Source organism: Ostrea edulis, chromosome 2 (genome assembly GCF_947568905.1).
Source record: "Ostrea edulis chromosome 2, xbOstEdul1.1, whole genome shotgun sequence".
In the NCBI taxonomy this organism is placed as follows: Eukaryota; Metazoa; Mollusca; class Bivalvia; order Ostreida; family Ostreidae; genus Ostrea; species Ostrea edulis.
In genome coordinates this window covers 15540936-15560651 of record NC_079165.1, presented here as the reverse complement: position 1 = coordinate 15560651, position 19716 = coordinate 15540936, and the positions used below count along the sequence as shown (strand labels likewise).

At 35.5% G+C, this 19716-nt stretch overlaps 1 protein-coding gene across 6 annotated transcripts in view; it reads left to right on the top strand.

Moving 5' to 3' along the window:
* Positions 1–19716, top strand: part of LOC125679753 (hemicentin-2-like) — a 50853-nt gene that overhangs the window by 8958 nt on the left and 22179 nt on the right. For all 6 annotated transcript variants that reach the window (XM_056156196.1, XM_056156195.1, XM_056156197.1 and 3 more), the window contains exons 3-7: positions 7549–7812; positions 8031–8297; positions 8532–8801; positions 8940–9212; positions 10180–10455. In XM_056156196.1, coding sequence (XP_056012171.1) covers positions 7549–7812; positions 8031–8297; positions 8532–8801; positions 8940–9212; positions 10180–10455 — 1350 coding nt within the window. The remainder of the gene's footprint in view (positions 1–7548; positions 7813–8030; positions 8298–8531; positions 8802–8939; positions 9213–10179; positions 10456–19716) is intronic.

Genomic DNA, 19716 nt, shown 5'->3' with positions numbered 1-19716 from the left:
GGCTCACGGCGGGTGTGATCGGTCGACAGGAAATGCTTACTCCTCCTAGACACCGGATCCCACCTCTGGTGTGTCCAGGGATCCGCGTTTACCCAAGTATCTATTTTGTATCGATTAAAGGAGTTATGAGATTGATCACTGTTCGTTATCTTCACCTTTCACATCCAACAGAAATCTGTAGTTACTATACCAATAATGGCGGATGCCTGATGTTTGTCTGCGATTCATGGTGGTGGGAGGACCCTATTGTTTCAGCCCATTTGATTGGTCAAAATATAAGGTCACGAACTTCTGTGGGTCGGTATATTCTCAAGCTAGGGAATTGTTTTCTGATGTATAATTGTTGCATGATACTTTATAGCTATGCTCAAATGTGAATATTATTGGTCAATATCAATCAAAGAATACTTAATTTACTTCCATTCATTACCAATGAATAGCACATTTTCTAGTTACTTCCGGAACACCGTTTTTACCCCCCTGATATTTAGTTGGCCCTAGGAATTTCCGGTTTTAGAAACTCAATTTAATTGCAAATTTTAAAATGATGGAAAAAACTGTTTCAATCATTTTTTTTCCCATGGAAAGTGACATATCTATAGTTCTTTCTTTTCGGATCGAGGGGTATCTTGTTCCCTTTGTAGAAAAATCATGATTTAGTTAGTGTAGAGTTGTGCGAGCTGAAGCTAGAGGTAATTTCTACTTCTGAATTTGCCTATAGAATTTCGGTCTGGTATAATAATGTAATAATAACTAGTAATCCTAATTGTTCGCGAACAATTAGAGGTCTTTCCACCTTTTCAGACATTCAAACATTGTCTCTGAATACAAAAATCTGTACTTTATATGCTTTAGATGGTATGAAAAGTGCTTATTTTCAAAGTTTCTTGATGACCTTGACCTTTGACCTTGACATAATTTTCAAGGTCAGGGATCTCACTTCAGTTGGTCCTGTCTTCCTAGGACAAATACTGTAGGAGTTCTAATTTTCTATGCGAAATTCAAATTTTTTAAGGGCATTAATTCTCGTTAGGGAACGACAAATCATCAAAAACAGGAAGTCATCTTTTACAGTTGATCAGGCAATAAGTTTAGTGAATATTTCGTGTTCGTACCATTTACGGTTTTCATACTGTAGTGATAACAATGGTTTTTACGCAAGTCGCTGTAAATCGAACAAAGGTCAAAGTTCAGAGTCTTATTACTTATGCGTGTTGTGGTTGACACTTTTTGATTAAAACATGAATCTAATTGAACTTTTCCTTTGAAGCAGGTTTCAAAATCAATGTTTTTCTTTGTCAGCTTTCAATCCATTGATGATTTTCCTCAGTCAAATTTTATAATTCAATATATCAAAAAATTTAAGCACTTTAAAAAAGAAATATGACTGCCTACATGTGTATCTCTGTTTGTGGATTTTTAACGATTATATTTCAATTCCAAAAACAATAGGTTTCCGGTATTTGCAGATTTTTGGCAATGTGTCAAAATTTCATGATTCAATTTAATAAATTTGTCAAAAAATTTATGCAGAAACTCTGAATATCTATTTTATTTCTAAACGTTTAGGACATGAGCTATAAATTAAGAACAAATACGGTCAATGATATACTGGTATTATAGGAAAAGAATCACTTATATATAACAATAATCATTTTACGTGGAAATAAACAACTGTGTGTAAGTTTCATCTCCCTTTTACTAACTCTGTTTTCTACCTTTGTGAAAGTAAATGTCTACACATGCAAGGACACACCAACTAAGTAAGACACGAATATAATAAATTACCAATATTCTTAAAACAATGCGAATCTCATCAAGAAAATACAGAGATGTATATTAAAACTTGACAAATATTTTAACATATTCATACTCAGACCCTTGTATCATACTTTTTGTAGGTTGCGCTAAATAATTTAGCTTGGTCTAGATCTACAAAGTATATGAACAATCAGCTGACATTGACAATTTAATAAGCGCCGGTGAATTCATACCCTATTTCAATATTGTTTTCAAGCATCGATTTTCATGGAATGTTTGGGAAGATTTGCTCTTGAACAATTTGTTCTTCTTATTTGACGTGCGTACTCGGTATTAATGTATTAACCTGTTAACAGTGATTAGCAAACCTGAACAGATGTCATGCGTCTGCGATTGCGGATACAGATGATCCGGCGTCTTGTGAGGCAGCTTTCCATCGTATTCTTTGGGCCAAAGAAACATTGCTGTACCGCTGGATCGCTTTAGCTAACTGAAATCCGCGTTTTCCCTGCATTTCAATGCGTCAAAAGTCTCACTATGTTTACATTGCCGAAAAGTAATTAAAGTCGTAATATATTTTTGTCTTAGTTTATGTAAAATATATCTATAGAATTAATTGCATTGAAGATATTATCTAACATGTAATCGGAATCAAACTGGCAATGTGAACGATTTATTTACGTCATTTGGAGTTGCGTGGTAATTTTAAAATCGTCAGTCCCGTACATCCTTAAAACGACTCATTTCTGGCTGAATTTGAGCAAGGCATATTTTGGATTAGAGATGGTTTTCTTTTGTTTCTTTTACTAACCATTCCAACGTTTTTCTTCTGGGGGCGACATCCTATCTGTAATGAAAATGTATTTTACGATTCCTTGAAATCAGGGAATGCCAATTTTCTCATTTTATTTGTGGTCGTTAATGTAAGTTTCATAATCTAGTAAATGGGGTAATATCCCCATGTTCAATGGCGACCTATTTTAAAATGTTTATGTTTGAGCACAAAAATGGTACATGTGATAACACTAGAACTTTATGTTGTCCTGTATTATCATATTTATCAATAAAATCAGAAATTATAAATCGTTACAGAACATTGAATCCAATCTCACCTGTTGTTTAGCTGAAGTTGATGGGCAGCATTGCATTAGGCTAAGACGCTTTCAGTAGTCAGTATTCTTAACAAACTCCATACATAGCATAATCTTGCTGGCAATACATGTAACAATAACTCCTGAAACAGATTAGGTGAATTTTGAAGATATACCCTGTAAAGGATTTTTTTAAAAATCTTTTCAAGAACAGCCGGGCTTGGATTAGTCATACCAATAAGCAATCGTCCGCAAGTAATGCAGATTCAAGTTTGCTTAAATCATGACAATTGTTTACTTCTTTTTCAGAACAACTTGGTAATTTTAATGACACTTACCATATACATGTACCATAAAGCATTATTGGATATTGTGTATTCAAAATTGTTCTTACGAAGTCACACACCAATTTCAAAGAAGGAAACAATAAAGGAATAACGAAAATAATGGTGGCATCTTTAAAAATTCTTAACCATTGCATCAGAAAAGATATAACTTCTGTGAAAGCTTTCTTAAAGAATGTAAATTCAAACTGCATAGAGGCATGGCCTCCGGGAGTAGGATGGGGTCATAATAGAAGATCAATATATATAAGGGGCATCTTTTAAAGATATTCTGTTCAAGAACAGGAGGGCCTTCATTAGTCATGTTATTATGCAAACATCCTCAAAAGTCGTAAATCATAGAATTTGTTGTCAGACATACATGTAAACTACGATGTACGGCCGTTTCATGTATACAAAGATTTAGGATTTGCAGTTGGCGAACCTCTGTCTTAGATTTTGTGGCAATTAATCCATAAAATCTTTGTTACTATGGTTATTAAAATCATTTAAAATGGCTACATTTCTAATGTTGGATGTCATATATTAATCCAAAAAAAGTGTGGTGTGGGTGCTTCGCGATCTAGAAATAATCCGTTTGTCTACCTCAATGTTGAGGTAGTCTAGAGGCAGCTGTAGAAATGTAGCCTTCCTTAACGTGGGGAGGGGGTACAACTCCTTAGGATCTTTCCGTTATGGTGCAGATGCGGGAGTGATTCGTTCCCGTAACATTTTCAATCATTCTAAATATTTGCAGGTTTTCTTTAAACAAAGTTGATATTGCATGTATACATGTATGTTTCTTAGTCATTATTTAAATTCACAACCCGCAACTTACGTTTATGAGACTTTATTCTACCGTTTTTAAAATTTCCATATACTCATATTGTGCTCCATGATTTGTATACTGTAGCCGAACTTCTGATTGTCAATCTATTTGCATATAATTGCCTTTATTGCCCGTATAAGGCTATATGAATATGCAGGAGGAAGCGATTCCGTCGGTATTGGAAAGGTTTAGATTTGATAGCAAGTTCAAACACTAATATCAGAGTGTAAATAATTTCTGCCACCATACGATTTCCCTTTCTCTGTCAGGAAAACTAAAGTCCATGTTGAACAACTACATTTTTAGTGCTGAATGTCATGTTTTGGCTTTTCATTTACGAGAAATTGCGATAACAAGCATGACAGACGAAGAATTGAGTGCGGTGTACATTCACGAACACATTTCGCACCATTACGAAGATCTTACGGAATTGTAACCTTCTCCCGAAAACGTCAGGGGAAAAATTGCATTATTGCAGCTAGTCGCGAAGTATCGTTGGCCCAGGCAGTACCTCTACAACCTCATGTATTTAGTGCGGGGAGACATAAACCATGAAAGACGAAAATAACGAACAGTGATCAATCTCTTAAATCCTACATGTATAAGTATCCTACGAACTTAAGCAATTTGTCATGCAATTACAATTTAATCCTTGTCTTCATACACAATTAAAGGGCTATATCATCTTGCCACCTTTTATCACAATGCGTTACTTTCTCTGATAGATGATTGTGAGTGCGCGGATCAAACAAAAGTGATAGGTATGTGCCAAAAGAGCAATAGTTGTTTTGTATATTCTCTAATAAACCATATGTTTCCAATGATTAATTTATCATTTATGGTTTTTATGATGATAAGTATTTCAAGATTGTTTTTTCCCTTCACATGAACTATATGTGTATACTTGCACATACTCATGAAACTTTACAACCGGTGCTATTCAATGCCTTGGTGGATTCATACTTATTCGATTTTTTTTTTAAATATAAGAAATGGGAAAGGAAATTATGAGTGGGTAAATTTATCCGTTTTTCAGCACCTTCCCCCAACAAGCATTAAGGGACCATCATTTGGTTTGTTATAGTCATTAACGAACTGCAAATATATATTTTTAACTGAACTAGGGGAGCTGTTTCTGCGCGTCAGAGCGTCGGCTCTCGCGCGCAGGTATATATGTTCAGTTTTATAACCTCATGCACTGAAGAGTTTCAATACGACTTACAACAAAAGAAGTTATTTAATAAGATAGAAGATTACGATAAGTTTTGCAAAACGATCCTATCATATACCGTAATATAAGTTCTTTAATATTATGACTTAGGGCTTGATATGTTTGACCTGTCCAGCATAATAACCGCATTTCCGCGAATCCAACGCGATATTTCACATGCATCTCAGGTATACTGTGTTCCCATTGCTGGGAGTAACTATCAGTTACCTATCACATTAACGCCTTTCAAAAATTCGGATCAGTCTAATGCAAGTTTATTGCTGAAGGGCTATATGATGAGATATGTATTTCTTCAAATTTATGAATCTGTTCATTTTGTTTTGATTATTCTATTTGATTATTTCAATTCATCAGTGATTTATCTCTTACTGATTGTGTGGAAGATCAGTAGATTCAAACACGCATTTAAACAACAAACGTGGTGCTATGCATGACTGTCAAACAAAGTAAAGAAAATCAATGGCTTTTAGATAGAATATATAATCATAGATTGGTTTTATTCCATATGTATGTGTGTGAGGTTGAAGCAGCAAAATTGTATATGCCATACGAGGGGTTAACCAATTGTCAACTGACTAGGGTCTAAATCCAACACCGTACTGTATGCAACGTTGAAAAATGCCCCCCCCCCCCCCCCCCATTCGGGTCATTTTTCAACCCTGGTCAAAATTCGGCGATACATCAGCACACTTCATAAAGTACGTCAGCATAACAGTTCATACTCTCATTGATTTAAAAACCAAATAAATAAAATGTTATATCATAAAATGTTTTATACGTAAGCTATTTACATTTCATATGTAGTTATGAACATGTAGACTACATTGGTTTGCCTTTGCCTCGGTTATGGATTATATTGAATACGTATTGTAGTACATTGTATTTTGGCATTTACTTCTGTTACCTTTATATGTTTACTTATTTTGGTCTAGTATGTGGAGGGGAACTATTTTTTGTCTTGTGCCACCTTCTTCTACTGTATGGTTGGGCTACAGTGGTGAATTAAAGTGGTACATGTCGATATATAGGAGATATCTTTAAAATATCTCTTGAACTATTCAAACTAGGGATTTATATTTTGTATATTAACTGTACATATTTTATGTAAAGACATGTCATGTGATCAATGGTATGCGATCTTGTGACCTTGACCTGAAACTTTGACCTACCTTTGATAAAAATCTGGCCTATACAATATGTCCTGACCTATTAAAGGTATATCTTTCATATTTTGTATAATATTATACATTTCTTAAGGCTAGACCTTTCATTTTGACCTTGTGACCTTGAATTCGGAATTTGACATACCTTTAAGAAATGATAGCCCATTAAATATTTTCGGAACTATTTTAGATAGGCCTTTCATATTTTGTATATAGCTTCTTTATGGCAAGACCTTGTATACAATGGTGTGATCCTTTAACCTTGGAGTTTGACCTATTTTTTAAAAAAGCAATGACCTATTAAATACCTCCTGAACTATTTAAAGTAAGCCTTTCATATTTTGTGAAGCTTGATCCTGTTACCTTGATGGAAAGTTTGACCTAATTTCAATATAACTTTCCCCTATCTAATATCTCAAAATCAAGATTTCAAGTTCTGTACATAGGTTTTTTCTGGCAAGATCATTATATCATACTGTGATCAATGACCTAATGACATTGGACGTATCCAGAACAGCAAGATGTTGTGAATTCACTTTCAGTTATGCTGTGATTTGGGGGGGGGGCTAGGTCCAGTGGGGCCACAATGTCAAATGTGTGGTCAACATTTTTCAAAAAAATAAAGATTGATAAAACTCTCAACAGCTGAACAATGGTAGAGCCAAGGTGACTTGAGCGATGTGGCCCATGGGTCACTTCTTTAAAGCTTGTGATAGGGGGATGAAATGGGATTAATGATAGAAAAGTAGTCAGAGAAAAGTTACAGGGTGATGAGGGGAGTGTTTGGAACGTTAGGGGAGTGTTTGGGATGTTAGCGGATGTTTGGAATGTCAGGGGAGTGTTTGAAATGTTAGGGGAGAGTTCGGAATGTTAGGGGAGTGTTTGGAATGTCGGGAAGTGTTTGGAATGTTAGTGGAGTGTTTGGAATGATAGGGGGGTGTTTGGAATGTCGGGGAGTGTTTGGGATGTTAGGGGAGTGTTTGGAATTTCAGGAGGATTAATCCAGCATATAGTGTACATACAACACTTCTAATTTACGTGTATGTTCTACAGTAAGTATTGGACGCCAAGACCCATGGGTTGTTTGTCTCAGAAGACCTTTCTGTAGATGTTACAAAAGGGTAATACATCTAGTTATTTTTATTTATAGATGGTCCCAACAATGTGGCCATTCAGTATACCGGCGACCGTAAGGAATTATGGGAAGGACGTGGAGAGATAATCATCACTTGTAATGCAGACTGTAATCCACGGTGTAATTATTGGATACGTCACAATGGACGCGACGTATCTACAGGAAAGGCATATGCGTTCAGCATGGATCGGAAAAAATCGGGAGAGTACAGCTGCGCAGCCAGGAATTCTGTGTCTACTTCTGCAAGTTTCTCTAAAACTATCATGCTCGATATTAAATGTAGGTTCAACATTAATGAGAATGTAATGAATGCTTGATATCAAAATTAAAGAAGTAATAGTTTGTATAGGGTAAATGTACGATCAAGGAGATAATGGTACGACGAATAAAAACACGTTGAGTTGCATTGAAACCAGTAGAGAGGCTACTTCAAGTTTAAAGGACTGATTTTTATATGGTTTTTGGTTTGATTGTGTAGCAGCTAGTTTTATATTTAGATGGACCCACCAATGTGACAATTCAGTATACCAGCGATCGTGATGAATTATGGGAAGGGGATGGAAAAATAAGCATCACTTGTAATGCAGACTGTAATCCACAATGTAATCGGTGGAGGTTATACCACAACAGACGCTGGTTATCTTCAAAACAGACATATACCTTTGCCATGTATCGAGAAAACTCGGGACAGTACAGCTGCACAGCCAGGAATTCTGTGTCGACTCCCGCTATTTCCTCTAATTCTATCACGCTCAATATCAAATGTAGGTTCAACATTAATGAGAATTTAATGAATGTACACTAATGCTTGATATCAAAATTAAAGAAGTAATAATTTCGATAGTTTAAATTTACAATAGAACTAAGAAGATAATGTTACGAAAAATGAAAACTCATTGATTTGCATTGGAAACCAGTAGAGAGGCTACTTCAAGTTTAAAGGACTGATTTTTATATGGTTTTTGGTTTGATTGTGTAGCAGCTAGTTTTATATTTAGATGGACCCACCAATGTGACAATTCAGTATACCAGCGATCGTGATGAATTATGGGAAGGGGATGGAAAAATAAGCATCACTTGTAATGCAGACTGTAATCCACAATGTAATCGGTGGAGTTTATACCACAACAGACGCTGGTTATCTTCAAAAAAGACATATACCTTTGCCATGGATCGAGAAAACTCGGGACAGTACAGCTGCACAGCCAGGAATTCTGTGCAGGGGACTAATGTAAAGTCCTCTAACACAGTCAGACTTCATCTCAAATGTAAGTCAAACATCAATGATATTTATTATATTGCAGAAAATATCTAGTCTTATTTACGTTTATATCAGCTTTATCTTTACAAAAACAGTGAAGCATGATTGGAAAATGAGAATTACCTGAATTATATGGATATTACAGATAAGACTGTCAGGTTATCACCCATAAAGAAGATTTTACTTGATGTAAACCGTAACCTTCCATCCAATGTTGTGTGTACCATTGACTGTAACTATGAAGGTTGTGATTCTTCTACCATCACGGTTCTGAGGAATTCCGAGGTCTACAATACGATTGACACTAACCAGAGCATATTTCCAAGTCGACAAGCGCTTGTTTCCGATGATGGAATTTATAAATGTAAATTATCTGACAACACCGAGTCACATGAAAACTTTCAACTGGCCATTCTCTGTGAGTCATGTTTCTTTCTCTAGATAATGAGTACAAAGTGTAAAATGTATCACAATATTTTAACCGAGAACAGGTTTAAATCAGCACCTATCGGCCTGGAGGTTATAAAACCTTTTCAAGCACGTTTTCATACTCAAATCCCGTGCTATAAATCGTACTCATACTCAACAGTGAAGGCTATACAACTTATATTAAAAAATTCTCATACTCAAAAGAAGTGCATATTCAAGATTTTTCGAGTATGCTTTGTAGCTGTTTGAGTTGTACTCAAAACAAACATGGCTGAGTTTGAGTACGAGTACGGTAAATATTTATAACCGAAGACCGAGACCGGGTTTTAACCAGTACCGATCAGGTGTATCCTATCATGGCGTGTTTTGTTTGTAACAAACTCTCAATCACTGACGACTAGAGATGAACAGCTATATACAGCCCAAACCACTTGGGTACTAACTACTTGGATTTTATCAACTTTACTATAGAATAAAATATATCAATGTATTACAAAATATTTGTTTCTAGTTAAACGTATCGTCGAGTATACATGTATATATACAATTCAAGGCGCATCCCTATAAACGGCTGATCAACCAGTAATTTATTGTTGTTAAATTGAAAAACAATGCAGTAATAATGAAACGATAGGATATAAGTCTGTTCTACCACATCCGCGAAATTGTAACCTCGCGGACTAATCTGGAAATATAACTTATTCGCGGAATAATGACCCCGCGGACAAAAGTGTGTCTACAGTGGGTACTATGTAGGTAGCACGTAAGGTCACCCTGGTGTTCGATCATTTAGCAATATTCAGATCAAAATCTAATGATCAGGAAAATTAAACATAATTCACTACATATCTATGAGAGACTGGGGCATAATTATTTGCGTTCATTCGTCCTTATATACTATTGTATTTGATACATGTATGTGAAATAAATCTAAAACTCATTTTTGATCATGAAAGATGGACCAAGAAACCTCAGCATTATGAAGGGCAGGGGAAATGCTGATGCTGAAATTGTTCTGATAGAATGGGATTCTGGTACTTCGCTGACATGTTCAGCAGACTGCAATCCAGCATGTAAGACATCGTGGTATAAAGATGGGCAACTGCTGTCTCATCAACAACACAAGACCATACATATTACATCCGATAGACGAGAGTCTGGAAACTATAAATGTGAAGCCAGTGGAGTTGAAGGGACTGTATCTTCTACACAAGTGAAAATAACAGTTCAATGTAAGTATCATTTGTGTGTAACGATCTCTTAAGGCTTTCATCTACAGGTATATCTAATACATGGGATATCGTGAGATCATTACGAGTTTGATGTATTCAAAGCTTGACATCATTCACATACTACCGGGAGTCAAGTTCGATACTCGTGTACACAGTGAAACTTGTCTAATCCGACATACACTAGGAAACATTCTTTTTTGGTCGGAATTCTCAGTATGTTGGATAAACAATGCAAACAATAATAATATAGAATTGAGAATGAAATTAAGAGTCAGGATGTCCAGTAAAACGGGTTACAGAGGTATCGAATCAGGCAGTGTTCACTGCATAACGAATACTTACTGTGTACACTGAATTCTAAAATTCAAAATATCTTCGTCTTCCTTCAATTTCTTAAATATTCAAATGAGAAGAATCCATACTTCTGCATTAATTTTGGGAAATGCATTCTTATTATAAGTTTCAGATGTTTAAACTACACGTTGTGTCTTTAACTTTGTTAAGGAACTTCACAAATGCATGTTGATTTTGTCATACGTAATTGTTTATTTGAGTGAAATATATCGCATTATTGTAATAATATCTTTGCTCCTCACGAAAATGTTAACAGCTGTGAAGGAGAAACTTCAAACTTACTGTGCGACTACAAATGCCAGAAGTGGTGTTAATCGAATGTGCATTCTAAAAAATTCTGAAGAACTTTTAGTAAACTTGAAATCACAGAATTTTTCCCAATTCAATAGCATTAAAACCTATTACTTTTCAACACTATACACGATCATTCCTTATGATAAATTAAAAACTAGACTTTTTGACATCATAGACAGTTGCTTCTGCAACAAAAACGGAAAACGGAAATATTCATATCTAGTGATCAGTCATTCAAAAACTTACTTTGTAAAACACCACTCTGATTCCACTCACAAATACTCTGAAGTTGAAATAAAAAATATGCTAGAGTTCCTCATTGACAATATCTTCGTGGTCTTTGGTGATCAGGTCTTCCAACAGTCTGTTGGAATTCCCATGGACACGAACTGTGCTCCTTTGTTAGCTGACCTGTTTTTACATTCATATGAAGCAGAATTTATTCAAAAACTTCTACGCGAGAAGAAAAAATCTCTCGCTGCATGTGACCTTCAATTCGACATTTAGATATATCGATGACGTTTTGTCTATTAACAATGATAGCTTTCATTCATATGTCGATTTGATATATCCCTGTGAGCTCGAAATAAAGGACACCTCAGAGTCGTCCACTTCTGCTTCATACTTAGATATTTTATTGAAAGTAGACATTAACGGCAAACTGACAACTCAACTGTATGACAAACGGGATGATTTCAGCTTCTCCATCGTCAACTTCCCACATTTAAGTAGCAATATTCCATTATCACCTGGATATGGTGTTCATATATCTCAACTGATTCGATATGGAAGAGCTTGTTCTGGGTATAGTCAGTTTTTAAATCGAGGTAAGCTACTGACAAACAAGTTGATGGTACAGGGATTTCAACAGTCTCGATTGAAGTCAGCATTTCGCAAATTCTATGGTCGTTATAACGATCTAGTTCGCCAATACAACCTCGCATTGGGTCAAATGCTGTCTGACGTGTTTCATACCGATTGTTAAGCCGTTCTTGGCACACTGATTTGACTGCGGATAACACCGTTTACCTGATCAGGATATGGGGCTCACGGCGGGTGTGACCGGTCAACAGGGGATGCTTACTCCTCCTAGGCACCTGATCCCACCTCTGGTGTGTCCAGGGGTCCGTGTTTGCCCAACTATCTATTTTGTATTGCTTGTAGGAGTTATGAGATCGATCACTGTTCGTTATCTTCACCTTGCATGAGTATAAACTTACAACTGAGCCGTTGTTTCACCTGAGCTGAAACCTCAAGTGAGCTTTTCTGATTGCCTATTATCCGTCGTTTGTCCGTCCGTCTGTAAACCTTTTTACATTTTTGACTTCGTCTTCAGCACTACTAAACCAATTTCAACCACACTTGGCCTAAAGCATGCTTGGATAAAGGGCTTTCAATTTTGTTCAAATGAAGGGCTATGTCTCCTTCAAAGGGGATATAATCACAAAAATGCAAAAATAGAGTGGGTCATTTAAAAATCTTCTAAAGAACCAATGAGCCGTAAAAGCTGAGATTTACATGAAATCTTCCTAAAATAGTGCAGATTTCAGTTTGTTAAAATCATGGCCCCCGGAGAAATGATGGGGTCACAATAGGGAAGCAAAGTTTTGCATTCAAATATATAGGAAAAATCTTTAAAAATCTTCTTCTCAAGAACCACTGAGCCAGAAAAGCTGACATTTGCATGAAAGCTCCCTGGCATAATGCAGATTCAAGTTTGTGAAAATCATGGCCCCCGGGGGTATGATGGGCAACAATAGGGGAACACAGTTTTACATACAAATATATAGGGAAAATCTTTAAAAATCTTCTCAAGAACCACTGAGCCAGAACATTTTATATTTACATGAAAGTTTCGTGACATAGTGCAGATTCAAGTTTGTGGAACTCTTGGTCCCCGAGGTTAGGATGGGACCACAATATGGGAGAAAAGTTTTACATACAAATATATTAGAAAAATCATTAGAAATCTTCCTCTGAATAATCGCAGGGCTAGAAAAGCTTATATTTACATGAAAGCTTCCTGACACAGTGCTGATTCAAGTTTGTTAAAAGCATGGCCTCCAGGGGTAGGATAGGGCCACAACTGGGGATCAAAGTTTTACATACTTATACATGTATATAGAGAAAATCTTTTAAAATCTTCTTTGCAATAACCATTGGGTCAAAGAAGTTTACATCTACATGAAAGTTTTCTGACAGAGTGGAGATTAAATTTTGTAAAAAGCATTGGCCCCTGGGGGTAGGATGTCCCATCCTACCCCACAATAGAGGATGAAAGTTTTACATACTAACATAAATATTTCAAAATTTTAATGAAATTTACATGAAAGCTTCCTGACACAGTGCGAATTCAATTTTGTAAAACTTAAGTTCCCCGGGGGTAGTTGACTCAGGTGAGAAATGTGGCCATGGTCCTCTTGTTGAATCTATTTTACAGAGAATTATGATTGAAAAATATTTTTTAATTCTTTTTTACGTTTCGGGACGAGATCAATAGCTCAATGTTTAACAAAATAATAAATTCACATAATTTTCATCGAGACCCCCCCCCAAACGGGTTAGAATAGGTCCTCAGTAACCCCTTGCTTGTCGTAAGAGGCGACTAAATGGGGCGGTCCTTCGGATGAGACCGCGAAAACCGAGGTCCTGTGTCACAGCGGGTTTGGCACGATAAAGATCCCCCCCCCCCTGCTCAATGGACATAAGCGCCGAGCATAGGCCTAAATTTTGCAGCCCTTCACCGGCAATGGTGACGTCTCCATATGAGTGAAATATTCTCGAGAGAGACATAAAACAATATTTCATCAGTCAATCCTCCTACATGAATTTTGTGTTTCATCTGAAATCGATCTTTTGATTTTACCCCTGATACTATATCTACAATATACATTGATTGTTTCTATGTACTTTAGCTTATAACGTGGGCATAGGCCTGAACTTTACTTCTTTCTGCCCTATGTTTGCCCCTCGTGAAAACAGTAACACCTGTGAAGAAGAAAATTCAAACATACTGGGCGACTACATATGCCAGAAGTGTTGTAAATTTAATAAGAATTCTGAAAACATTCTAAAGAACTCTTAGTAAACTAAGGCCACAATAGGTCACCTGAGTTGACCTATAGCAATTGGTTTTCGTCCGTCGTCATGCATTAACAACTGAACATTTTCAACTTCTTGATAACTATTATTCCAATTCTTTTCAAATTTGGTATGAAGCATCTTTGGGACCAAGGGGACATAAATTGTACATTTCAGGAGTCCTGCACCCCTGGGGACCTAGGGGCGGAACAAAACTGTCCAAAAGCTACCAATTTTCAAAACGTTTCTTCTCAAGAACCACACACATGAAAAGCGAAGATAACGAACAGTGATCACATGGTGATTTACAGAAGGAAGTCTTCTACCAAAATAGTACATTTCATAAACCCCGGAGTATTGGTTCTGACTCCAATGTGGGACCAAACTTACTATATGGTGTTGATGTGTAAAACACTTGAATAACATCTTCTTTAGTGCTATTGATACTATATTGAAATTAAATAGATATTTAGAAAAAACAGGTAGTTTTTTTTATACTAAAACTGTAAATTTGATGATCCCTGAGGTGGGGATTTTGGTATTAATGTGGGGCCAAAATGGTCAGTTATTAAATGTGCACACAATAGAAAATTTAACTTTTTGTTGATAATTATCATTTCAATTCTTTTCAAATTTGGTAGGGAGGTCTTTGGAACAAGCTGGACATAAATGGTAAGTTTCAGGTTTCCTGCATCCATGAGGCCTTAGGCATGGGACAAAAATGCACAAACTTGAAAAATTTTCAAAAAGAAAATTCTCTAGAACTGCACATGTGAAAGACAAACTAAATGCATAATGATGTAGAGCAGGAAGTTCCCTTTCATAATTGTAAATTTCATGACCCCCGAGGTAGGGGTTCTGACCCCAGATCAGGACCAAACTTACTATATCATGTATATGTGTAAACACTTAAAGAGACACTACAGCTTTTTGCGCAAAAATCATGAAATGACAATTTTCTCAGGGCTTTCTCAATTTTTGTTGCATTGTTGAATGTATGAACTTTGCGAAAATAACACCTATCTAAAGTTAAAAATTCTTGTTTTAACATAAAAATTAATACTTTTTGATGGCCTATACAAAAAATATCGAGTCTCCTCCTTCGGTCTTCAGACGTATGCGCATAGACAGTAAACAGTGCAGCATGTCATCCAGTGAGAGAAAGTGTAGTGGATAGATCCAGAATTTTGAAAGATTCTGTGAGAAAAGAGGTAAAAATAAAATGAGATAAAACTCATACCTGAAATTAAATTGACCTTCGGATCAGTATGACCGTTGGAAAACAAAGATCTAGGAGAAACGATTGTAACTCAGTGGTGGATCTAGGATTTCCGAAGGGGGATGTGAAAGTCCAATATCAACCAAAGTAATCGGCCATTCTGGGTGCAAAATTTGTAGTTTCACTCACAATTTGTGGCGAAAAAAGGGAGGGGGCCTGGCCCTCTTAAATCTGCCACTGGGACTAGCCGCGAAGACACTGCTTTAAAAGTAAGCGTACATGTTATTTTTATCTGAACACGACAAGTGTTAACTAGTCGTAAAAAACATCGGTCAATAGCAACATGGGAGTGTTTCTGTTGAAATAATGATTTATATAATTATTTACTTATTATAATGAGCAGGGAATAATCTTATATTTGAAAGGTGAGTGTGGACCCCCTTGAAGGGGAATTTAGATAATTTCTTACACAACACCTTCGCTGTCATTCAAAACCACGTGATGTAAATAACCATTCAAAAGTCCGAGTCAGCATAAAGAAACCTTTGAATTCCGGATGATCTTCAAAGCGCAGTTTAGAGCAAATTGATGCATTCAATTGTTCAAAATTGTCAGTATCGATATGATTTTTATCATTTTATTAATACATGTTTTTAAAACACTTTATTAAAATGTGGAAAATGAGCTGTAGTGTATCTTTAAATAATATCTTCTTTAGTGCTATTGATACTAATTTGAAACCATTGAATGGATATTTAGACAAAGCACAGAGCCCTTGACCAAAATTGTAAATTTGATGATCCCAGGAGTAGGGGTTTTGTTATCAGGGTGGGGCCAAAATGGTCAGTTATTAAATGTATGAACAATAGAAATGTTTAACGTCTTGATAACTATTATTCCAATTCTTTTCAAATTTTGTATTAAACATCTTTAGAACAAGGAGGACATATATCGTAAATTTCAGAATCCCTGCACCCTTTGGTCTTAGAGGCGGGGCAAAAACTGCCCAAAATTTACCAATGTTCATGTTTAAGAGAAACTAAGTGCATAGTAATGTAGAGCAGAAGGCCTCTAGCAAAATTATAAATGTCATGATCCCCGGGGTTGGGGTTCTGTCCAAAGGACAGGGCCAAACTTACCATATAGTGTTTATATATAAAACACTTAAATGATATCTCCTTTAGTTTTATTGATACTAATCTGAAACTAAATGGATATTTAGAAAGAGCAGGTAGTCCTTTACCAATATTGTAAATTTGATGATCCCAAGAGTAGGGGTTCTGATTCCAGAGTAGGGTCAAACTTAGTATATAGTATTTATATGTAAATTTGCTGATACTATATACAATTTAAATGCATACTTAAGAATAGCAGAAAAGGATGTACAAAAAAGTGAATTTCACAACCCAACGTTTTGACTATAGGATGAGTCCAAATAAGTCATATCTTTTAAAGTTTTAATGCACTGAATCGAAAGGTAAGTTCTGATTGGTCAATAATAAAATTAAAGTCTGAATTGACACATGTTATCTAATCCATAAATACATATGTAGAAGAAATAACTCGCAGGAATATTACTTCAAGATGGTATTAAAGACTAGTGGTTACGTATATGAGCCATGTTTGTTTTTATAGTTCAAATATTCCTATCATTATTTCAGAACCAATAAGAATGACATTATAAACTTATAAATGTTTATTACATTGACCAATCAGAACTTACCTTTCGATTCAGTGCGATTAAACCAGAAGTAAGACAGTCTAGCCAAATTCTTAGGTACTTGGAGGTGTAAAAACATCTTTTTCTTCGAATGAACGGCATTGGAGCGTAATGAAACCGTACATATATTGAAAGTAAGGTATATATGAACGATTCAACGCGTCAGGCCGTTTGCGAAACGCCCACAATAACCCAAATCCGAATTTGCCTCAAAAATAGTGCCTTACCCTTCCTTTTTTATACATGCACATACTATATATTTACCATCACCTGCCAGTGACCGTGGGTGGCAATAAAAAGAATTCACCATTACTGGTAATTCGCTCAGCAGTCAAAAGAGATTCTGACCATTGGAATAATTTATCCAGTCCGTCACACTTCAATGCATCGCTCAAGTGTGAAGACATTTTACATTATCATCGGGCATAAAACCTATATAATTCGACCTATTGTTTGTGGAAATCGGAGATATGTGGCATTATGCATGGTTAGTATTATAACGGGGAGAAATCTATTCTCGAGATTTTTAGGCAATAATCAGAAGTGGCATTATAACGAGGAGCTATTTAAAATTAAAAAAAAAATTAAGGGATTAAAATATCTATACTATTATACAAGTTTGTTCATTGTTCATTGTCATTAATCGGGGGAAAAAATAGAATTTCAATTATTAACCGCGCAATATTATTGAGATATATAGCGTAATAAATGTACACACACACACACACACACACACACACACACACACACACACACACACACACATATATATATATATATATATATATATATATATATATATATATATATATATATATATATAGTATATATATATTGAATCAGCTCTTTGGACGAATAAGGCATATCCTAATTCGATCCATTTTTAACATTGATTGGCAAGCTTAAAGACCTAAAAACAAGTAGTCTGCGTTGTAAATACGTTTGTAGATTAGTGTAGTTGTAGTGCTAGATGTATTCATATGTAGTTGTTGTTATTATTCTCTGTTGATATTGGCCACATTATGTAATTCTTTTCGTTTGTCCTGGAGAAGGGAGGGGTCGTCCCGAAAATTTGACAATCTGGTTGTTTGTGTCGTTGGTCATTTTAGTGCTTTGTATATATGTATGTATATATATATATATATATATATATATATATATATATATATATATATATATATAATTGTTGACAAATGTTAACGAATATATTAATTGATATTTTGGAAGTGATTCATTGTTTTGCCCATACATATTTGATTTTCACTTCAATATCAGGCCCCACAATCATAAACTGAAAATAGACTTAAGTCAAAAGTTTGACTAAATATAAATTTAGTTGAATATAGTTCCAAGAAATATCAAATAGGTTAAGTTTTCTGTAAAATAGACCAAAGTCCAAGGTAAAGATAACAAGATTAAAACTTTGCTACAAAAGAAAAGGTCATGTCACACATAATATGCATATGGAACATTTTACACTTACAACTCAAACGTTATAAACAGGGTTAAAGTTTCGGACAGACAGACAAAGACAAAACGATATGCCCCTGACTATAGTTGCAGGGGCATAACAAAAAACTAGAATCCAATCAACTTGGGAACATTTGCATGTAGATGTCATTAAGTGTGGTCCTGCTATTTATCTTAATTAACTAAATTACTGGATATTCCAATATTACAGGGTTATTGAACTTATGTTGGTGAATACTGGCACGAGTTGGATGTGAAAATGCATAAGATTGCGAGTGCATTTTGCCAGCCAACGATTACCAATATTCAACAATATAACAAGATGAAAATATAAAAGGTTTACGGACAGACGGACGGGCGGACAGATAAATAAAGAAAGATATGACTAGAACTATAATCCTCTCCCCAAGAACAAGTGGGCCTGACGAAACTAAAATGTGACAGATTCCTTTAAGAATGTAGATTCAACATTCTTCAAACCATGATTCTATTCGTAGGGTGGATCCACAATAGGAGATCAAAGTTTACACCGTATAGGAACACTCATCTCAGGAACAGTAGGGCTTTCATTAGGCATGTTAAGATCTAATATGCAGGAATCCTAGAGTAATGCGGATTCAAATTTGCTCACACCATGGCCGCGGGTGGTGGATGTACGATGGGGTCACAATACTGGGAACAAGTTCTATATTTTATTTTATACGTACTATCAAAACTGATCAGGCTCCATTGGCCAATGTGAAACATAATCAAATTTCAAACATAATTTATCTTATCAATGAGAGTGAAAGCAGAATATCTTACAGTGATGATTCATCAGTACCCAGTTCTATATCAAAGCATTGGTAAAAGAAGAAAGTTTGCAAGGTGCACATTTTGGAATCAAGAAATAAGCTTTAGTAGTTTAAATGTGCACATGTACACAACAGCAGACAGATATCATGTATTTATTACAACGTTGCAAGAGTAAAACCAAAAATATACCAATGAAATTAATCAATTCTGAAAAGAAATTAATAGACCAAGCATACCACCAGTATGCTATTTTTGGTACATGTGCGAACTAGTACATAATTTCAAAATAGGAAAGAAAATATGATGTTATTAATGAACTGATGAATAT